The sequence below is a fragment of the Panthera uncia genome (assembly GCF_023721935.1).
Source record: "Panthera uncia isolate 11264 chromosome D3 unlocalized genomic scaffold, Puncia_PCG_1.0 HiC_scaffold_8, whole genome shotgun sequence".
In the NCBI taxonomy this organism is placed as follows: Eukaryota; Metazoa; Chordata; class Mammalia; order Carnivora; family Felidae; genus Panthera; species Panthera uncia.
Window position 1 is genome coordinate 73680630 of NW_026057586.1, and position 23689 is coordinate 73704318.

At 46.6% G+C, this 23689-nt stretch overlaps 1 protein-coding gene across 5 annotated transcripts in view; it reads right to left on the reverse strand.

Moving 5' to 3' along the window:
* The window catches only part of USP30 (ubiquitin specific peptidase 30), a 28639-nt gene extending 11439 nt beyond the window's left edge, over positions 1-17200 (reverse strand). Inside the window, exons 1-7 of one of the 5 annotated variants that reach the window (XM_049619185.1) lie at positions 16666-17200; positions 12986-13095; positions 11680-11862; positions 6714-6817; positions 3049-3147; positions 2200-2245; positions 1080-1174 (exon numbers count right to left, since the gene is read on the reverse strand). In XM_049619185.1, the coding sequence (XP_049475142.1) occupies positions 1080-1174; positions 2200-2245; positions 3049-3147; positions 6714-6817; positions 11680-11862; positions 12986-13095; positions 16666-16748 (720 nt within the window). In that variant the 5' untranslated portion in view covers positions 16749-17200. Of the gene's footprint in view, positions 1-1079; positions 1175-2199; positions 2246-3048; positions 3148-6713; positions 6818-11679; positions 12768-12985; positions 16643-16665 lie in introns of those variants that run through there. The other 4 variants (XM_049619187.1, XM_049619184.1, XM_049619183.1 and 1 more) reach the window with 4 other exon arrangements.
* Between the last annotated feature and the right edge of the window lie 6489 nt (positions 17201-23689).

Sequence of the window (23689 nt, forward strand, 5' to 3'; positions counted from 1 at the left end):
AAAGGGCATTAAGGAATCTACTCCTGAAATCATTGTTGCACTATATGCTAACTAATTTGGATGTAAATTAAAACAAGTAAAATTAAACAAAAGACAGTAAAGAAAGAAAGAAAGAAAGAAAGAAAGAAAGAAAGAAAGAAAGAAAGAAAAACAGATAATTCTAGCAAATAATTAAGGAAGAAACAATACCAAGCTTAACCAAAGTCCTTCAGGAAACAGGAGGAAGGAACACTTCCCAGCTTATTTTATGAGTATAGTATAATCCTCATAACAAAACCTGACAAAAGACATTACAAGAAACCGTAAGACCAATATTCCTCACGAACACAGACACTAATCTCCTTTAGATAATATTAGCAAACCAAACCCGGTAATATATGTAAAAGAATACATCACAATAAAGCGGGGTTAATTCTGGAAACACAAGGCTGGTTTAACATTAGAAAAATCAATCACTGCAACTCACCATATTAAGAGAATAAAAGAAAAACATGATGCTGAGTGAAAGAAGCTAGTCACAAAGGACCACATATGGTACGATTCCGTGTGTATGAAATGTCCAGAAGAGGCAAATCTATAGAGACAGAAGTAGGTCAGCGGTCGCCAGGGGCTACAAGTGTGGGGGAGATGGAGAGAAACTGCTAATGGGTACGGGCGTTTTTGGCGGGGGTTGAAAATATCCTAAAATGGATCAAGGTGCTAATTACGCAATTCTCCATTTTTGTATTGATGTCGGAAATTTTCCAAATAAAAAGTTATTTTAAAACATCAAAGCAAAAAAACAAAGACAAAAAAAACCCCAAGCGAGAGAATCTATCGTGCCTACCATCCGTAGGGACCCAGCCTTGAGACTCGAATTCCTGCCAATCCACAATGGGTCTGCCATCAGTGCAGAAAATGCCCCTGAGGGTCAAAGGACAGCTTGACACTGACTAAAGGGAGGCGGTCAGTCCACTCTGTGCGCAGAGCCCAGGCGATCACAAGCGCCATATACCAATGTCAGTCATTCTCCAGATGTTTCACGAATCTTAACTTGAAAGAAAACCATAGAAAATACCAAGTTCTGCTATTGTAGTTACCTGGTGCTCACAGTGTTTGCAGACCATGTTGCTCGTAAGTCTTCCATGGAAGGGATGCTGGGATTTCCAGTGATTGGACGTGGGGTGAGGTGACCCTGGAACACAGAACACGTCTGGATATGCCACCTCCAGCCCCTTGGTACCAACCTCAAAATTCACCCTCCTTTTCAGTACATGGTAGGAACTCTCCTCTTTAGAAAAAAATGTTCCTGGAAGGTAAACTGAAATAGCTTTCCTTACTGACTTCCATCAAAAAAAAAAAAAAAAAAAAAAAAAAAACCCGTTCCCTTTCACAGGAGAATTGATACAGGTCCTTAAATGTGGTTTCCGTATAATGGGTACAGCCACATTTAAAAAAGGAATTTGTGTTGAATAATGGATTTTCACATTCACTTTAAAATGTTTGCGATGTCCAAAGATGGATACCACAAGGCAACATTCCAGAAAGTGAGATAAACGTCTGAAAGCCATCAGAATAAGCAAGTTCTGAAAAACCGGGACTTTTTTTGATAGGATGGGAGTTAGAGGAATAAAGAGCGTGGTGTGCTAGTCAGAAAACTCGCATCCTAGACTCAGGCAACCCTGGGCTGGGTCCCAGCTGTGTCACCTCATCTCTGTGAGCCTCGTTAAGATGCTGCACCCACTGGCACCCAGTCTTGGGCTCAAAAGCTAATCGTTATTATTACTTACTGACGCACAAAGGAATCAGTTTGTCTTATTTTCCCCCCTCTTAAGTTTAGGTCTTAAGAAAACAATTCCTTCTAAGGAGGACTGTGATCATTTGCTGAGGACATGACAGTTTCAGCTTTATTAAGTTCCTCGAGTGAGATCAAGGCAAGAAGGTAGAAAGAAAACCCTTGTCTGAGGTGGAAATAGGTCCGTTACTTTTGTTCGGAGCGGGAAACCAAGCAAGGCCCTGGTGTGAGGGGAACGATTCAAGATGGTCCGAACGAACAATGGAAAGCTGTTTCCAAAACACAAGCTCCTTTGCAAGTACGCACAGTTCGAGCTGGATTGGATGTCACCAGAAAAAAAAAACACAATTTGTCTTAAACAACAAATCGTTGTCACATCTCAAAAGTACCCATCTTCTGTGTTACAGTTCAAGGGGAATGATTACCTCTCGTACGGCAGGTTATTTGTTTAGGAGTTATCTCTGGCTGCTGCTGTAGGGAAAAAAGAAGAATGAAAACAGACTGAAAACCCAGCCGCAATCCCTTCTACCACCCTCACGCTGCTCCTAAAGCTTACAAGCTTCTCTGCTCATGGCCCCACTCAAACCCGACTTTTAACAAGAGATCCTAAAAGCAGCCCTGGTGATCCTCTCTGGTTGGTGACTGTACCCAATCATCAAATGCAATCAAAACACGTTTCCTCTCTCTGGAATATTCCCTCCCATCCCTTTGCTAGTTAACTTTTACCAACTCCCTAATATCTATAGTGTTCTAGGGAAATGAGGATTCATTTAGCATTCCTATGGCTCCTTGTTCCCTAGATTAGATGGGGGGGGCAAGGGGGAAGAAATACCTTTTCTTCTCAAAGCCAATACAAATCGTAGTAATGAATCATTTTAAAGAGGCTTGGAACCCTAACCAAAGTCACCAATTGCAAAGTTTACAGCTTAAGACAATCCCCCAGCCCCACTCCCACTAGTAATTTTTATTGAGACTTTTTTTTTGACAGAGACGGAGTGTGCGCATGTGCACACACGGAGGGAGGGGCAGAGGGAGAAAGAGCATCCCAAACAGGGCCCAAGCCCAGCACAGTGCCCGACGCGGGGCTCGGTCCCACAACCGTGAGATCACGACCTTAGCCGACACCAAGAGCCGGATGCTTAACCGACTGAGTCACCCGGGCGCCCCGAGACTTACTGTGGAGTTGAAAGTGGTGCAAAGATTACACTTGTGCTCCCTATACCTATTAAATGTGCACGAACCACATACGCGTATTGAGAGGATCAATGACTTACCTCCAGGGAGTGCACATCAAACAAATGTGTGACCCGGGGCTGCCGGTCCCGCTCATCTTCCAAGGACGAGGTAATGACGTGGAATAACTCGTGGGCATCCTGTCACGGGGCAAAGCTGCCTCAGAGAGGCCCGAGGAGGCTGGGGCCGCATCAGAACCGCCCTGCGTGGACCACCAGGCACACCTGCAGCCACTGGGGCAGAATCTGCCCCCCACCTTCTCAAGGTTCAGCCCATCGACAGCTACCTCCCCGACACCTTCCCCGTAAAGGCCCTTCGACTAAGGGGCTCAAGGGGAGAGAGGAGGAAAGCAAGCTTGGGGCACAGGGCTGCCTTCACACCTGCCACCTCCCAGCCTGTCTCAGCTTTGTCAACATGGCCCTGACCTCCGCCCCGCCTACTTTTGTTGTGGTGGTGGTAAAACAAACACATCACATAAACGTTACGGCTTTAACCATTTTGAAGCGTACAGTTCCATAGGGTTAGGTACGTCCACACGTCGTGTCACCGTCACCACGGCCCATTCTCCGAACCGTCCCAGCTTCCCCAACTGAAACTCTGTTCCAGTCAAATATCAACTCCCAGCCCCTTCCTCCCTGGGCCTGGACACCCACCATTCCACTCTCGGTCTCGCAAAATCTGGCCTCTCAGAAACTCACAGAAGGAATCACACAGTATTTGTCCTTCTGTGACCGGCTTGCTACACTCAGCACAATGTCCTCAAGGCCCGTCCACGCTATAGCCCGGCTCACAATTTCCTTCCTTGTTTCCCATCTCAGGCCTGTCCTTTGCACTCTGGCCTGAGCGGCCGGCCCACATCTTCACACAGGGCCCCTTCTCATCCTTCACGTTTCTGCCGGAAAGGCACCTGCGCAAGGAGACCCTCCCGCGGGGACTCTCCCCGACTCAGCCCCCTCCCCCCCCAGCCGGTGCAGCGGGTCCTCTACCCGAGACACAGCCCGAATCCCAGAGGACTCTGTCTCCCCTGCCCCAACCCTCTCTGCCTCCCCTGCCTCTGAGGCAGGCCATCCCCGGCCTAACACCTGTTCTGGCCTCTCCACTTTCCTCTCTGCTCCCTCTGCCCGGCTCCGGTCCCTTGGGTACAGCACGTGCCGTTCACACATAAATCAGGTCACGGCGGGTGCCTATAAAGCCTCCAGTGGTTCCCCCACTGCACACCGAGTAGAAACCCCCCTCCGGCCCAGGGCACCAGGGGCCCCGCGCAACCCGCCCCCTGCCACCGTCCGAGCGCCCTCCCCTCCGCGGCTCTGCTGCGGCCGGCCCCAGCCACACCGACCTCCCTGTCCTTCCCAAACACCGCAGCCTCGAGGCTTTCGCCCCGCACCCAGGCTCTTCACAGGACTCACTTCGTTTCAGACTTCAGGTCCCAGCAAAAATCTCGGGTCTCCAGAAGAGTCTTCTCTACCTGAAGGAGTCCCCCCACTGCTCTTCTCTCCCCGCCAGCGCCAGGCCCCTGACACTCGCACGGTCACTGTCACATCGGCACGCTTATCTTGTGGTTAGCACATTTTGAAATGACCTCTTTACTGTCCACAGAAACCTGCAAGCCATGTTTGCCGCTACAACCCCAGTCCCCGCACAAGCCCTGCCTGAGGCAGGCATTCGATAGGTATTTGTTGCAGGGGACGAACCACTGGATTCTACGCCTGAAATCATCATTGCGCTACATGCTAACTAACTTGGATGTAAACTTAAAAAAAAATAAATATTTGTTGCACGTATAAATGAAGCCCCTCCTAGGCTATGAATGGGCGTGATGGAGAGTGATGGAGGTACAAAGCTAAAAGGCAAGGCCCTCGAAGGACGCACAACCCAGGGGTGGACGCGGCAGCCTGGCTATTTATCGAGTGACGCTGCCGCAGCCTGAAAGGGACCAGCTTTTCCAGGGCAGCTCACAGACAAGGCGTCTGGACCAACCCTTGAAGCTGGAGCAGGGGTTCGCCAGAGGGAAAAATCTCAAGACAAGATGCCGTCAGACCCAACCCTATCGTGTCTGTGAGCCACGGAGCTCCTCGGCCTCGAGGAAAGGAAGGTATCGCAGACGAGGGCGGGGCTTCGGCGGGCACTTTAGCACCAGTGGGGCTCCAGCCCTGGCTCTGCCACTCAGAGAGCCGTGTGACTTCAGGCAAGCCACCCTGCTCCTCCGAACCTCGGTGTTCTCATCCGCAAGACGGGGACAGTGACCGTGAGTCCTGACGGGGTCGTAGTGAGGATTAAATCAGAGAACTCAACGGAGGCACACTGGCCCAACACAGCTGCCACAGCCCTGGCTCTAGACCCTGAAGAGTGGTTGACGGTGCGAGTCTGCTGCTGACCGACTAGGTCAGTAAAGCGGAGATGCGGACAAGGCCCTGGGCCAGTAGCTCCGGCTGCCTCCAGAGGGCAAGAGGCTGGCGGCCAGCCATGCTTGCCTCTTTCCCGTGCACAGCGCAGGGCTCAGTGACTGCTACCTGCTGAAGCTGCTGGAAATACATCCAAGGAGTAACTGGGACTGCACTCAAGGGTCCTTGACAGACAAGCACGACTTAGCAAAGGTATCCGATGTCCCTGGGACTACATCTCAGCCATTCTCTCGGGTTAGAGAGAGGAAAATGCAGCTAAATCGTGCCAGTTACCAGAGGAGGATTTAGTAAGAATTTTCTAAATGGAGAAACATTTCAATGTACAAGGGATTCGTCGAGATGCGTTGTAAGAAAGTAGAAAGCGTCAACACCCGGTTTACAAAGTAATGCCCGTGCAGCTTCAGACTGAACTGGAAACAGAGGTAGTCTTTAAAAACAAGGGGGGCTGGGAAGCCTTCCCCCCTCACTTTTCAGCGTTTTTAAACGCATTTCACTCCCGCCCCACCCTTGTGAGGACCCACGGGCTGTCTCCCATTTCTTGGGTCTATTATCTGGATGGTGGAGGCAGAAGCCGCCCACGCAAAGCTGGTCCCGAGACCGTCCTGGAAAGGTAGCCAGGGAGGCCGTACCAGCACATCACCGGAAGCTAAACGCCCCGTCCCTACAACTTAACTCTCAGCTTCGGTCTCAGACTCACCGTCGGCAATAGCAGCGGTCTGAGGGGGTGGGGTGTGGTCAGGACCAAAAAAGGCAGTGACCCTGCAGTTGTGGGAAAGGGAGTATGAGTGGCTGGAAGAAGGCCCTGGGGGTGCATATGACAGCTGCTCAAGGTCTGGGGCTACTTCAATTCATCTAGCCTCTAAAAACGGATTTCTTTTTAAAAATGGGGGTGTGGTTCAAAAAAGCCCCTCTGAGCCCCAAAGGTAAAGCCACCCGCCTCTCTCTGAAAGGTCCAGGTGGCCCTGGTATCCAATGATGTGCAAAGTCACTCCAGAACAAAAAAGAGGTTGGCTCTTTGGCAATGAGGTGTTCCTGCCCTATCCTGCTAACCTTTCCACCCAACGGGTAAGAAACAAACAAAACCCGCTGCATTTCTCCTCTGATCGCGAGAATGGGAACAGAACTTGCGATCTGGTCCCAGAATACTAAGGCAGGCTAGAATGCCACAGAAATGTACACTCAGGCCAGGCGAGCACAAGGTCGATACTGGCATTTTTTCTTCATGCCTTAGCAACGAGGCTACTTTTCAGCCGTCATCGCGAGCTCAGGCCCCAGCGCGTTAGTGGGCAGAATGGGAGGTTCACCTGTTCTTCAAATGAAGAGATCTGCCATCTGTACATTCTTAAGACATCCAACAAGCAGCTCGCATCTAAGACCTCATCGTCAGTAACTTCTTGGCAGGACAAAGCTGGAAACCAAAAAGGTGACGCCATTAGTAAATTCACTAGCCTAACAACAAGCCAGGAAACCTGTCCTGCACAACATATCAAAGCTAATTAAGCCTCTCGCTGTAAAATCCACCTTGAGTTATAGTTCTTTCATTATTCCTCTTTGTAGCCTCAACCAATGCACAGAGGGCTGTTAGGCACCGTGTATTTGCTGAAGGAATGTGATCTTTCATGAGGCTATAGCATTTAAATGAAGTACTTGATTTCGGCTATTTGAATTATCGTCATCGATATAAATTGTTGCGAGATTCCTCCTGAATGAAATGATTTTAACTCACAACTCTGAGGGCGGGAGGCCCCTCAAGACTTCATCTAGTCCAACCCACACTCAGTGCTTAACCCCCTCGCCCCACCCCACCCAACAGGACTCTCTCTGGGGCCACGGGGCCTCTGCTAGTATCTGTCTGCACTGGAGTTTCTGATCATCACGGGACAAGCTCTACGGGGCAGCATGAAAGGGTCTGCTGAGTAGTTCACTTTTCAGTCATATGTAAGACCAAGCCTAACAAACAAAAATGAACGTGTGACGGGCTCACGAGTCTATACTGTCATCACAGCTAGATCAAGGGTTGGCAAGCTGTTTCTGTAACGGGTCTGACGGTAGGCATTTTAGGCTCTGTGGGCTCTGCCGCGACTCCTCAACTCTGCTGCTGTGGCACCAAGGCAGCCAGACCGCAAGTAAGTGGGCATGGCTGTTTGAATAAAACTTTATTTGCAAAAACAGGCCGCGGAGCAGACCTGACCCACGGGCCAGAGTTTGAGGACTCCTGATCCTGACGGCCCCCTTCCATCGCATGCCTCGCCGGCCCAGCGCTGCTAGACAGAGTGTGGGACATAAAAATACAGGGGCCCGCCACCTCTGTGCAGTTTCCCGAGTTCAACTACCTCCAGACCGACTAAGCCAGCCTGTTGCTTCTCTTTAATTTGCAGTTGGTAAACTGGAGACAGTCCTTTGGACACTTCTGGCTCTGACTCAGGAGCCTGAACGTGGTGGGGACTTTGGGGGTGGGTAGCCTGTGGAGAAGCAGCAGCCCGGGGAACCAGTGCTAAGTCCCGAGGCTCCTCTTAGCACTGAGGACCCTGGTGTCACATCTTTACCCTACAGAACAAAGGGTGCCCATTAGGACAGCAACCGAACCTCCTTCTTCCTCTTACGCCCCTCAAGCAGCCTGTGTGGTAGCTTTTTTCCTCTCAAGGAAAATTTTAATGTCTCCTTTAGCCTAATTTTGCTTAAAATCCCACGAGGTGATTTAGCAATATCTACTAATTTTCATGTCCTATGATTCATGTCCTAGCAGTCTGACTTTCTCAGGATCTACTGCAGGCAAACACAGGCCCGTGTGCACTAGGGGCACGTACAAGACCATTCGCTGGGGCCCATCTATGACCACAAGGCACCGGAAGCCAACAGCTAAATAAACTGAGGTATCCTGACTTTCTGGATACTGCACAATTGTGAAAGTGAATGAGGTTTGCAAATCACATATCTGATAAGGGACTGATATCCAGAACGTGTTAAAAGCTCCCCAAACTCAACAACAACAAAAATACAGACGACCCAATTCAAAAATGGACAAGGGACTTGAGTAGACATTCAAAAAAAAAAAAAAAAAAACGATCAAAACAACTATACAAATGGCCACACAAAAACTTACGCGCAACATCGCTTATCAGTAGGGAAATGCAGATCAAAACCACAATGAGGAATCACTTCACACCCATTATGGCTACTATCAAAAAGACAGACAATAACGAGCGTGAGCGAGGAGGTGGAGAACTGGAACCCTCTGCACACCTGTTGGTGTGAATGCAAACTGGTGCAGCTGCTCTGGAAAACGGTATAGTGGTTCCTCAAAAACATTAAACGGAATGACCATTTGGTGCAGCAATCCCACTTGGAGGTATACAACCAAAACAATAAAAAGCAGGGACACGAGTAGGTAGGTATCTGCACACCCGCGTTCACAGCAGCATCATTCACAAAAGCCAAAGGTGGAAACAACCCACACGTCCCTTGACTTATGAATGGATGAACAAAATGTGGTATGTACATACAATGGAGCATTATTCATATTTAGCCTTAAAAAGGAACAGAATTCTGACACCTGCTACCACACGGATGAACTTGAAGGACGCTGTGCTGAGTGAAACAAGCCGGACACACAAGGACAAATATTCTATGACTCCACTTCTATGAGATACAGAGTCAAACTCAGAGACACGGAGTAAAATAGTGGTTTCCAGGGTCTGGGGACAGAGGAGAATGGGAAGTCACTACCTAACGGATACAGAATTTCGATATGGGATGATGGAAAAGTTCTGGTGATGAAGAGGGGTATGGTTGCAGAGCAATGTGAATGTACTCAGTGCCACATAAATGTGCACTTAAAAACGGTTAAGATGGTAAATTTTATGTTATGGGTATCCTGCCGCAATTTTTAAAAACTGGGCAACGGAGGGGCGCCTGGGTGGCTTAGTCTGTTAAGCATCCGACTCTTGATTTTGGCTCAAGTCACGATCCTGCGGTTTGCAGGTTCGAGCCCCACCTCGGCCTCCGCGCTGGCAGTGCAGTCTGCTTGGGATTCTCCCTTTCTGTCCCTCCCTTGCTCTTTCAAAAAAATGAATAAATAAAAAAAATTTTTTTAGTTAAAAAAAACCCCAAAAACAAAAAACTGGGCAAGGGAAATGAGTAGGCAATTCACAGAAGACAGAAGACCAATAAACTCACAAAAGAGAAAAAAAATGAAGGAGGTAAAGCTATATGTAGGGACATGGACATTTCTCCAATATGTATTATATTATTTGCTTAGGAAAAAACATAAATGAGACAATATATAATTTTTGTGGGTACTTAAAAACATATTTCAATGCGTAGAAAACAGCCTGGAAGGATACACTTATATTTTACTTTGTGAAGAAAGGAGGGGAACAGGATTGGGGCAGTGATAAAGGGAACTATGGCCTTATGTAATGGTTTAATTTTTTACAAGGAGAATTTGTTCATGCATTACTTGCATAATTAAAAATTACCTCTAAAAACCAAAATAAAAAGTCACTGAGAAGCAGACACAGAGAGGGGAGAACAGACTGAGGTGGAGTGGCCCTGCACGGCTCTGGCTCCCAGCACAGCATCACGCGTGTGAAAAGGGGAGACCGGAGGTCACGCTAGGACGGCTCCTGAACCTGCATTATACTGCCTGTAGGGACATTTCAGCTTTTCACTCTGGAATGGTATTTATTTTTAACAGGGTAGTAGAAGATTTTTTAAAATTTTTTTATTTGTGTTTATGTTTGAGAGAGACAGAAAGAGAGCGTGAGCGGGGGAGGAGCAGAGAGAGAGGGAGACACAGAATCCAAAGCAGGCTCCAGGCTCTGAGCTGTCAAAACAGAGCCCAACGTGGGGCTCAAACCCATGAACCGTGAGATCATGACCTGAGCCGAAGTGGGACGCTCAACCGACTGAGGCACCCAGGCACCCCTAGAAGAAATTATTTTCAAACTGCCTGTTATACAGAACAGTAGAACTCGCTTTCCGTGTCAGGCTGGGCTCGCCGGGGAAAACACCCCAGTGAAGCAACAATGAGCTGTTTTTTAAATCCATTTTCTTCCTGACTGTGAGAGTAAGCTATAGAAATATGGTTGTTTTGTTTTCTCTTAATGTTCCCAAACTGTCAATTGCACAAGACCAAAACGGCCTGTCCGGCCTTTATCTGTGGACATTTTTGCTTTGCTGAAGTCAAATTACATCGTATTTTGAACACTGCTCTTTTTAAACTCGGTATTATAGCCTATGCCTCTCCCAAATTAAAAAAACAATACAACACAACACTTTATAAAGATGATTCATAACAGCTACGTAATATTTTGTTGACTGCTTAATCATTCTACTGCTGGACATCGACATTTTCTACCCCCTGCCCTCCTTTGTAACAACGTGTTGGGAGATCTTTGTACATACAATAGCATTTCCCAAATCGTGTTCTGTGGAATGTCCTTGGGATGTTAACAGATGTTATGGGAGGAAAAACTCGTTCTACAGTCAAAAGAACTGGCCTAAAAATGAAGTTGGACTGGTGATTTCCTTTACCGATACACCCTTTACCAAGACTGTTATATATGTGACTTCCCAAGCTCGGGGTTGCTGTTCAGCCATTCCTAAACTGGCTTGCTCTCAGAATTCCATTTCAGGCGAGTGCAAATCACGGTCGGCAGAATTATTAGGTCAAATGGAACCGGGCATTTTGCAAGCTATCACTGTGTGGTTCCAAGCTGCTTTCCAGAAAGTCTGCCCTACGTTACACCACCACCAGCACATGTGAACACGTCACCCATCAGAACTGTGGATTGTTCAGTCTTTGCTGACAAGCAAAACGACGATAACCCCTCCAGTACGCTATTTATATTTCTCCGATGATGGCCACGTTGAATATTTGAGGGTCTGTTAGATAACACTGTGAACCTGCATACAATCTGTACTATTTCTTCTGCGAATTACCTTACCTCTTAGGCTAAGACACTTCTTTTCTTTAAACTTTAATAAACCAGAGTACTTCTCACCATCAAAATGCTTAAGTGGCAGTGGATGTGTTTTCTTCCCTAAAAAAGCTATTAATAAGCTGACGATAATTTAAAAATAAATGGCTACATCTTTAATTAAAAAAACAGCTGTTTGTATCTACTGGACCCTCCGTGTTTTGTTTGTTTGTTTTCTATAACGATCTGTACGATCTCTTTTCACACAAAGGCTATTAACCCTTTGCCTGTCACCTGGGCTGCTGCTTTCAAAACGCACACAATCCCCTTTAAATTCCCAGTTAGATACCTTTGAGGAGGTGCAACAAGGTTAAGGATAAATACTGGTGTGGGGGGGGCTCCTTCTGATCCCTGGTGTACTGGGTGGTAAACTCTTCCAGCCACTTGATGAAAGCGGGGCAGGCAGACAAGCCTTGCAGCAGGGAGTTCATGAAGCAGGTGTTCCCTAAGTTGACCAGCCCGGGCACCAGCCCTGAAAAAGTCGGGGGAAGAAGACAACAGCACATCACATGGGACCGTCTCTTTTTTTCTCTCCCATTTGGGAGCCAGAGTTTCTGCACTGTGGCCTGGAGTTTAAAATCCCAATCTCACAAAGTCCGTGCCCACTGACATCGGGGGCCAGGCATTCGATCCGCGCCGAGGCCCGGTCCTAGTGTGGCTCCTTCAGGAGACTGTAAGCGACAGAAGGAGGTCCCCCGTCACGTGTTACATCTGAAGGCCGCCACGGTGTCTGGCACAGTTTGGTTTACGCTGAGTGTACAAAAACACTTAGTAACAACATCTCTCTCTTTCGCCCCTTTTCTCCCTCCTTTGATAAGAAAGCAACGTTTCTCAGAACAGAAGAAAACAATTGTTCTTTTGTTGCTCCCCAGGACAATGATCTTGTTCTTAGAATCAGTTCGAAAGACGCCACCATAGCAACTGTGATCAGTCTTTCTGCAAAGAGATCAACAAAACCTGACGTACTTCCCTCTTCTGCTGAAACCTTTTTAAGAAACTTTTCTTTAATGCAAAGTTCTCAAACTTTTGTGCACAAAAGAAGAGAGGATACGTAACGGACTCTAATTGGAACCACCCCCAGATTTAACAACGATCAACATTTTGTTCCACCTATCCCCTTTTTGGTTTGCTTGTTGTTGCTGACTTTTAATCAACACAGTGAGAGCAGCATTTACAAGAGGGGGTACTTTTTTAAGGAAAGAGAATTTTGTATTAAAGACACTAACTTGAAACGTTTACTCGTGACTAGCTGCTGGTCAGTGAACCCACAAACGCGTCACACAATGAGTCAGTTGTGGCACTGAACAACACGAGTACCATGTTAAGGAGAACAGCCACGTGAACTTTTTCATTACGGAGCACGTCTCAAACTCGAGACTGTAGAGGGGGTGAAACAGAAATCTTTTCACTACAGGGTCTAAAATAATGAGTCGTTAAAATGAACTTCTCTTTAAAAGAAAGTACTGTTCAGAAACCGAAGATACAAGAGAACAACAACAACAACAACAACAAAACCCTCCCTTTTTTGTACTGTTTTGGGACGGGAAGGGCTGGGGTCAAGTGCACAGACTAGGCTGCGATGACCTCATTCTTACCTTTTCTACGCTTCTTTCTTTCTGTAATGGGACCCCAAATCACATAGATCCCTGCGGCAAGGGCAGCAGCAAGTCCCCCTATAACACCCCAGTTCTTCATGACTTTATATCTAAAAAAGAAAATAGGCTTACACTCTTCCCTCATCATGGACACAATACGTATGACTATAGACACAGGTGCACAGAAATAACATTTCATCAAAATAACCCAATGGCCCACCAAACACCTCACTTTCAAGTTGAAGTAATGATACTGTTAGGATTATGTCTTGAAAATCAGCACGTTCAGACGTCAGGATTTAAAACCGAAGTCAGAGCACAGAAGCCCCATCTCCCTCAGGGGGCATGCCAAGGTTCTCCCCTTACTCTGCCTCCCACGCTGCTATCACACCGGCCACCTCAGGACCTTTGCACTGCTCCTCCCTCTGCCTAGAATGCTCCCCCCTGCTGGATCACTGCATGGCTCTCTCTTACCTCCCCTTCATCTCTTTTTTTTTTTTTTCATTTTTTTTAATGTTTATTTATTTTTGAGAGACACAGGGTGCAAGCGGGGAAGGGGCAGAGAGAGAGGGAGACAGAATCCGAAACAGGCTCTAGGCTCTGAGCTGTCAGCACAGAGCCTGACACCGGGCTCATGTGGAGCCGTGAGATCATGATGTGGGGCTCGAACTCAAGAGCCATGAGATCATGTCATCTGGGCCAAAGTGGGACACTTAGCCAACTGAGCCACCCAGGCGCCCCCTCCCCTTCACTTCTAACCAACAATTAGAACCTGTACTCCTGGCTCCTTTTACCCAGTTCTGCTTTTTCTTTTTACCACCTTCTAATGTAACATTCACTTATTAACTAGGGCTATTGTCTGTCTCCCCCCCTGGAATGCAAGTCCCCGTGGGCAGAGATCTTTGTCTCTTTTACTCACTGGCATATCCCAAGTCTCTAGATCATGCCTGGCAACTAACAGGTTCCTAATAATATTTACTGAATGACTGGATACTGGAGACAACATAAAAGAAATACTAAATAGGGAAGGGGCATACTATATATAGCATAACCGATCTACTAAACATTTACTAAATTAAAAATTTCTTAATTTGAGGCTTGGCTTAAACACTGAAGTTATTTTACTACAAACGAAGACATTTCAGCAATTTAAAACACCGTTTTTATGCAAAGTTATGTATTTCCACCAAATAAGACAAACTGTGTGTGTGTGTGTGTGTGTGTGTGTGTGTGTATACACATACATACAACATATACTGGTATATATGTGTTAGATATGTGTATATATGTGTGTGTAATATATTCTTATGCCAATATTTGGCTCCCGTGAACATTGTTTTGAGCTCAGCTCAGTCAACATTAACTCGATGAGGAGTCACTAGTGATATGAGTAACTCTGTCTCCAACAACCAACACCTCCCTAAGGTCACAACTAATACGATACATAACTGATAACGGAATTCCAAATCAATCTTTGTTCTCCTAAGACAGAGTCCATAGAACATGCACAGAGCTGGGTTAGGAAAGGACAGGTGCATTAATCTGGCTCAATTCTGGTTTTTCTATTCCTCAGGGCGTCATTCCACTTTCGCAGCCTCGGTTCTGTTACCTGTGCAATGGGCACAATCACGAGATCCAGCTCATGGAATTCTCAGAATCAAACAAGCACTAATGCACAGGATGCAAAGTAAGGGCTCGGGGAGCCTGGGTGCCTCAGTCAGTTAAGCATCCAACTCTTGAGAGCAGCTCAGGTCGTGATCTCACGGTTGTGAGATCGAGCCCCGTGTCGGGACTCCGTGCTGAGCGTGGAGCCTGCTTGTGATTCTCTCACCTTCTGCGCCTCCCACGCTCACGTGCTCTCTCTCAAAGTAAGGAAATATTAAAAAAAAAAAACCAGAGGGCTTAATAAATGTTAGCTGCTACAATTATTAAGTATTATAATCTCAATTTCATTTGTGAAAGCTATTCTTGAATTTCTTCACGCACTACTGTGCTGACTTCCACACAACAGGTGCGTTAACGAAACTGCCCTGAAAGGTTAAAAAGAACCATCACTGAAAGCATAAAAAAAGTTTTTTTAAATGTTTATTGATTTTTGTGAGAGAGACTGAGCATGAGCAGAGGAGGGCAGAGAGAGAGACAGACACAGAATCCGAAGCAGGTTCCGGGCTCTGAGCTGTCAGCACAGAGCCCGACAGGGGGCTCGAACCCAGGAACGGTGAGATCATGACCACAGCCGAAGTCGGCCGCTCAACCGACTGAGCCACCCAGGCGCCCCTAACCAAACACCAATATTTAGGGGTGCATACTCTATGCCAGGCACTGTGATGATCTTATCCCATCCTCAGAACAATCCCACAGAGGTAGATTTTATTATCATCTCCATTTTCACGGATGAGGAAACCAAGAGACGAGCCAACTCCGTCAAAGTGAGAGAGGCCGCGGGGATCTGAGCGCACACCCGTAGGGCTGCCGGGTCTGTGCTGGAAACCACAAACCTCGTGCGGGAACCTGAAGGACAGAGCGTCGAAGGGATGGGAGCGGGGGCTTGCCCAGGTCCTCCGCAGGGTATGGACAAAAACCCCAGCACATGGTGACTCCGGAAACCCCATTCCCCTGCAAAATGACAACCCGAGGAGAGTAGTGGGGTCTGGGAGTAAAAAGACCTGTCTTCTCCCCCAGCTCTACTGTGAGGTCAGCTGTAGGCAAAGCCGACTCGGGGCCTGTTTGCCACCTGCAGAATGGGGGCACTGGACAGGACGGCCGCTGAGGGCTCCCAGCCCTGGGAGCTCCCTAAACCTGCTCCAGTTCCAGAGGAAGGAAGCTGAGATGAGCGGCAGGTCTCAGTCATTTAGGGTCAGGAATGGGGGTGCAGCGCTCAGCTCTCAAGCCTGGAGCCTGTGGGAGGATGAGTAAGAGAAGGGAAATAGGGACCCTGACACGATTGGGGGACCCATACTATTGGGGTTCCTAGCAGGAATGGGAGACCATACCAGGACTGGAAGCCTTCACAGGTTAAGGGGTGCTGATCGGTTCAGGGACTCTTGCAAGATAGAGATTCACTAATAAGATTGAGAATCAGCGATCCCTGGCTTAACTAGGCGGTGGGGGGTGGGGGGCAACAGGAATAGGGGTACTGCCCAAATGAGGAAGACCCGGGGTGCTTTGCAGGGTGTGAGAGCACCGTGGCAGGATTGGGGAGCGCGGGCAGACCAGGAACTGACATGGCTGGGGAGTCCGGAAGGACTGGGGGTGCCCTGAAAGGATTAAGGGGTCCTGGAAGGCCTGTGAGGCCCTGAGAGGTCTGAGGGGCACTGGCAGAATTCGGGGCTTTGACGAGCCCGAGAGTGTCTGGAAGTTCTGGAGACAAGGACAGGATTGGAGGAGGCAGTGGCGGGCGGGGATGGGAGGGCAGGGCGCTGAGAGAATTTGGGGCGCTAGCAGAACTGGGGAGGGCTGACAGAACTGCGTTGCTGAACAACTGGAGGCCCTGGAGGCCCATCCCCCGTCCCGCCTCGGGGCCTGGGTCTCCTACCAAGCCCGACGCAGAAACCTCCAGAATGCTCGCTCCGGCCCCGGGGACCCTGCCAGGGCCGTGAAAAGGCCGCCACAGGCCCAGGCTGGGGACCCTGGCCCCGGCCTCTCCGGCCGCCCCCTCCCCGCCCCCCCCCCAGGCTCACCTGACGGCCGCCCCGGTCCGCAGGAAGCGCTGGATGGCCCTGTCGGCCGCGGTCATCGCCGCCTGGGCCCGGGAGCTCAGCATCGCGGCCGCGAGGGAGACCCGCCGCCGCGCCCCCCGCCGCCACCACCTCGCTGGACTGAGGGCTCCTAAGGCTCCCGAGGCGGCGGAACCCGCGGCCACAGTCCCAGCTCCTCCGGGGAAGGTAGGCCGGGGACCGGCTCCCCGGAGAACCGGAAGCAGCCGCCGCCGGAGAACAAGAGACGACGGACCACATCCTTGTTTTTCTTTTTCCCCGCTTAGCAACGCGCGCGGGCGGCGGTTACCGAGGGAGGCCCTGCGGCCTGCTTGGTTTTTCAAGTTTTGTTCGGGCTCCGTTCGTTTTACATACAGATGTCCCAATTCCAGCCCCAAGGGTCATTTTAATTTTCTTCGTTATGAAGAGGGCAGCCCAGCCCGAAAGCGGGGATCAGGCCTCGGCCACCAATAGTTATTATTGTCGTCAGAGTGGACATAGGTTGCAGAGGAAGGGCCTTAGTGAGCCTGTGGTCCGTCTCTGACGGCATCAATGGAGAAACCTAGGCCTTTGATAACAGCCACCACACATAAGGTGTACTTGCGTGCATTGCTGAGTACGTCACATGCATTACTTTCAGCCTTCACAGCACCCGTATCATGACCCACACTTCACATCCCAGGAGACCCACGATGCTTACAAGTAGCTTGTAAATGGAGGAAAGGAGATTGGCAGGGAAGTCTGAGTGTCCCCAGAAGAGCGCTGTACGGTTGAAATATAACCAAGGTCACATTTTAAATGATCTGATAGCCACATGAAAGTTAAAAAAAAAAATCCAATTAATTTTATTTTTCTTTTTTTCCCCGCCCGCCCCTGAAATTAATTTTAGCAATAGCTTTTACTTGACCCGATATGTCCAAGATATTGTCATTTCTTTGTAAGCATTATTAATGAGACCATTTACATTCTTTTTTTTGTCTAAGTACATCTTAATTTGAACCAGCTCCTTTTTCATGCGTTCCATAGCTGCTCATGGCCAGTGGCTACCACATTGGACAACACAGCTTTTCAGCATTAGAGCCAGAGAGAATGTGTGCCCTCCCTTTTAATCACTTTCTCCAACTCCAGAACAAGTGATGGCGCCTGCTTTAGTACAGAAATCAATGCTTTAGCTCAGTGGTTCTCAAAGTTTTTGGTCTCAGGACCCCTTGGTATACTTAAAAATTAATTGAGCTTGAAAAAAAAAATTGAGAGCTTTTGTTCATGTGGGTTATATCTAACTAATGCTATTACAAATTAAAATCGAGAAATAGTCGGGTTCCTTTTAAATTAAGTATAATGTATACAGTAAGACTCAACTATATTTGGTTTTGTGAATTTTGGCAAATGCATAATCGTGTAACCACTACCACAATCGATACCATGATATAGAACCTTCCCACAACCTCCCCCCCCACACACACAAAATTACCTCCTGTCCCTTTGTAGTCCAGTCTTCCGCCCACCTTCAGCCCTAGCAACCACTGACCAAGAGTGAGAAAAGTTTTAAAATCCAAGACTCCCAAATGATTTTGCCCAACTGTAGGCTAACGTAAGCGTTCTGAGTCCATTTAAGGTAGGCTAGGCTAAGCTGTGATGTTCAGTAGGGTCGGTGCATTAAATGCATTTTTGACTTCGGATATTTTCCACCTATGATGGGTTTAGGGCAACATAACCGCATCACAGGTCAAGGAAGATCTGTACTCCTCATTCCATGAAGTTAACAATGCCTGCAGCCTGACCCCCGCTGCTCATCTGACCAGCATGGGTGCGGTTGTCATTGACTAATAGAAGTTCTTAAAAATAAAGACAAATTACTAATTTATGTTGATAACACAGCTCCCAGAAACCAGGCAGTGCCCGCTCTCACATCCATCAGGCAGATCAAGGATTTGCAGCATCCTGGGAGATCACAAGGTCATCTGTCAGAGCCTTAGGCATCTTTCAGTTGCTGGGATTGTTTTGCAGGTAAATGGCTTATTTGAGATCCTAACCTCCACGGGATAAAAACCCCAAGCGGTGTTTTCCCAACTGCCCCCACCTCTTACAGTCAGTCTTGCTCCTTTGACACCAAGGAGTAGTTCCCTAAATAACGCAACTTTGTAGCCACTGCCATCTCATTTCAATATTTAAATCACTGTCCTGTTTATTTTCTTATTTAAAACTCAAACGTGATTCAAAAGTCTTCTCCCAGACTCCGGAGGAGGGAGTGACCCGGAGAGAGAGGAGTCTAGCTCTGAATACCTTTCCCACTTTCTCTCCTACCTCCCCTGTGTCTCAGAAGGCAGACTTCAGAAATTGTGATCGCCACAAAGCCACAAGAAAGATCTGGAATCCAAACGAGAGCCTTCTTAGTATTTTTAAAAAGTTATCATTGTGCTGTATTTTCCTACCACAGAGGTAGACTATGAAAAAGAGCATTGAGGGGCGCCTGGGTGGCTCAGTCAGTGGAGCATCTAACTCTTGATTTTGGTTCAGGTCATGATTTCCAGTTTGTGAAATCGAGCCCCATGTTGGGGCTCTCCCTCTCTCTCTGCCCTTCCCCTGCTCTCTAATTAATTGATTGGCTGACTGATTGATTGATTGATTGATTTTAAAAAGGTATTGAATTCCGTTCCAGCCTTTACAACTTGATACAGGGTTTGACACAGACTTTTCCTTGGAGTACTCTCATTAGTAGAGACCTCAGTGCCCCTCTCCTCAAAAGCCACACTGACCCAACACCTCTTAATAAACCCTGAGGGCAGGACTGGCACAAATGGCTGGGTTTGGTTGGCAACTCTCTCAAGGTAGATTATGTAGCATTTGGTGTCTTTTCTCCTTGGCTTTGGGTCTACATGCCTGTTCTGGAAAAACAAGACAATCCTTTCACAAGTGTGAAACACCTGCTTTTTATTTCCAGGCAGAGAAAATAAAAACAGAAGGATACAAGCTGTGGTTGCTTCATAAGACTATCCCCCCCCCAAAAAAAAAACCCGAACAAAAAACCTAACAGTAACAACAAAATGACTCAAAAATGGGTAAATTCTCCCTCAAACAGCACTCTAGCACTCTCCTGCCCTCCTCTCCTGTTGTTGTTTTTCCCAGAAGTCCTCTGAGCACAGAGTTGGCCCTCATATCAGCCAACTCCCCAGATGAGTTATGGGTTGACCCCAGGGCCAGAAGGGGATGGGATGAAGTTGATAAGAATCATCTCAGATTTCTAAATGTTAAGTAGAGGTGAAAAGGGTTTCTTTGCTCAAACTGGACCCTTTGGGGAGTCGAATGTAGTGTTAATAATATTAGGACTACAGGTGTGAACTGGGCTTAAATAAAGAGATCCTTGGTTCTAGATCTAGACTGAAACTTCCATCTGGTGGACTGCGTGAACTTAGGCAACTCATCTTTTTCCCTGGGTGTGATGGTTAATTTTATGTGTTAACTTGGCTGGGTCCTGGTGCCCAGATACTTGGTTATTCCGGATATTTCTGTGAGAGTCTTTTTGGGTGAGATTAATATTTAAATCTATAGACTCTGGGTAAAATCGATTGCCCTTCCTAACATAAGTGGGTTGCATCCAATCAGTGGAAGATCTGAAGAGAACAAAGAGACTGATGACCCCCAAGCAGGAGGAAATTCTGCTAGCAGATGGCCTTCAGACTTGAACTACAATATTGGCTCTTCTCTGGGTCTCTACCTTGCTGGCCCACCCGAAATATTTTGGGCTTGCTAATTTCCACAATCATATGAGCCAATACCTTAAAATTGATCTCTCTGTCTCTGTCTCTCCCTTTCTCTGATAGAATGTATATCAGATTGGAAATATGAAAAATATAACACACAGTGATGTCGACTATATGAGGAAATAGGCACTCTTGGACATCCCTGTGGGAGAGTAAATGACTATCTCCATCCTAGACAGTTTGAACTACTTAGAAAAATTAAAAATCTGCATATTCTGTCACCTAAGTAGGTACCATACACACACAAGAATAAGGATATTTATTGCAGCCTTATTGCTAATACTCAAAGATTGGAAGCAATCTAAATATTCAGCAAAATTATGGGAACCCCACACAGCTTAGTACTGTGTACTATGAAAATAATGAGCCAGCTCTTTGTGGGTTGACAAGGAAGGTTCTAAGATTCCAAGACGTTGAGAGAGAACAGTGAGGTGCAGGACAATGAAGTGGAATGCTGTTATTTGCAAGAGAGAATAAAAATTAAGTGATTATAAATATGGGGCTAATAAAGAAACTGGGAGCACAGCCTGCCTCTTGTAAGGAAAATATGTTACTGAGGACAGGGAAAGACATCCTTTCGTCCTTTGTGAATTTTGTACCATGGGCATGCATTATTTATTCAAAAAATAATTAAAAATTTAAAACCTGAAAAACATAGGGGAAACAGTATCAAAACTGACATCCCTTCTGGTAAAAAATGTTCATTAGAAACTTGTAAAAAAAAAAAAAGTGAAAAAGCAAGCTATCATAGGATCAGTATGATCTCAAATTTGTAAAAAGATATTTATGTATGGGTGTCCCTGCATCACAAAATGATTGGAAGGTATACTCCCAAAGTAGTAAGTCTGGTTATCTCTTTGTGGTATATAGTAATATATATTTTTTATTTTCTTCTGAACGCTTTTGCATGTTATCTGAATTTCTATACTGATCATTTATTTCTTCTAGTTAGAAAAGTGATTTTTAAGAGAAGACTATATGTAAAATTTTGCCTTTCTTTATGCAATAGTTCTGAATTGTTGCAATGTTTGTAACTCATATCCTGGTTGATCTCCAGTCTCCAGGGGGATCCTAAAACTCAGCCTTTAGGCTCATCTTACCTCAGATCCTGATCATAATCATAATAAGACCACATTTAACCTTTCCTAGGTAGTCCTTTATAAAAATAATTTGCAATTAGCAAATGCAGTCGTCATTATCTAATTTATATGGCTGATCAATTCGTACATTGTGTATATTCACCCTCTTAAACTCGCAAGCCTCAATAGGCCTTTCAGAACTCGGATATGGTTAACCGTGTATGTTTCCTCCTATTTGATGTTAATTTATTCTTGTCAAACAGTAACTGTATTCCTCTCTTTGTTTTTCCCTGGTAAGAACGGCATTCAAAGTCACCCACTCCTGTTCAAACAATAGTCCTGTAAGACCTTAGCACATTGCCTCAAGAAACTGCCAGATAGTTTTCCAAAGTGTTTGTATCTGCCCCCAGTTTCTGGCCCAGGGCTCCCGGAACCTTTGTACTTTCCTAAGTGATACGAGCACCAGGAGCGTCTTTGGTTCTACTGAGGTGATTCTGAATGGGCTCTGGATGGCTCCTGGATGATTAGAAGCTTGGAACTTTCAGCTCTACCCCTCATCCTCCAGAGGAGGGACTGGAGGACTTAATAATTGATCAGGCTTATATAAAGAAGCCTCCATAAAATCCCAAAAGTAGGGGTTTGGAGAGCTTCCAGGTTGGCAAAGCCATCCCAGCTCCGTGGGAACAGAAGTTCCTGCACACATGGGACCCTCACAGTCCTCACCCTGTGTATTTCACCCTATGTCTTTATTCATCTGGCTGTTCATTCGTATCCTTTAATAAACTGATGAATGTAAGGAACTATTTCCCTGAGTTCTGTGACCCACCCTAGCAAATTCAGTGAACCAGAGGAGGGGGTAATGGGAACCTCCAATTCTTAGCCAAATTGAACAGAAGCTGTGGGTAACCTGGAGACCTACTAATTACAGATGGTATCTGTAGTGGGGTGCAAGCAGTTTTGTGGGACTGGGCCCTTCATCTGTGGGATCTGACATTCTCTCCAGGTAGACAGTGTCAGGATTGAGTTACATTGTAAGACATGCAGCTGATGTTGCAGAGAATCGGTGGGTGTGGGAAATCATGGTATGAGAAATCTGGTGACAGAGGTGTGGTGAGTTTGGTAGTGGTGTGAAAAGTACAAGAACAATCCTGGAAGGAGAGCTGGACTTTTCCCAATTCAGGAAAACTGTGCAGGTTTTCCCTACACATGGGTTCAAAGAGCTAAAGGAATGAATGAGACCAAAGTCTCACCAAATAGAGGACGCTAATAAAGAGATAGAAATTATAAAAGGAAATCAAATAGAAATTATGAACTTGAAAGAATAACTGAAATGGAAAATTCACTAGAGGGACTCCACAACAGATTTGAGCAGGCAGAAGAAAGAATTCGTGAACACAAAAATAGATCAATCAAGATTATCCATTATAGGAACAGAAAGAAAAAGAAAGAAAGAACAATGATCAGAGGCTTAGAGATCTATAGAACACCATCAAGCATGTAACACATGCACAATAGGAATCTCAGAAAAGAGGAAAAAGAAAGGGGCATAAAGAATATTTGAAAAAAATGATGGCTAAAATTTGATGGGAAACACATCCAAGAAGTTCAGGGAACTCCAAGGAGGATAAATTCTACACATCCAAGAAGTTCAGGGAACTCCAAGGAGGATAAATTCAAAGATATTCACACCTAGACACATAATTAAGCTGTCAAAAGACAAAGATAATTTTGGAAGCAGAAAGAGAGGTGACTCTCAAACAAAAGGAATCTCAAAAGATTAACGACTGATTTCTCATCAGAAACCATAGGGAACAGAAGGCAGTTGGATGATATGTTCAATGTCCTAAAAGAAAAAAGAACTGTCGATCAAGAATTCTGCATCTGGCAAAAGTACTCTTCAAAAATGAAGGAGAAATTAAGATATTACCAGATAAGCAAAAACTGAGATTTGTTTCTAGCAGTCTTGCCCTGCAACAAATACTAAAGGGAATCTTTCAGATTAAAATGAAAGGACACTGGGGTACCTGGGTGGCTCAGTAGGTTAAGCGTCTGACTTCGGCTCAGGTCACGATCTCACAGCTCGTGAGTTCGAGCCCGGCGTCGGGCTCTGTGCTGACAGCTCGGAGCCTGGAGCCTGCTTCGGATTCTGTGTCTCCCTCTCTCTCTGCC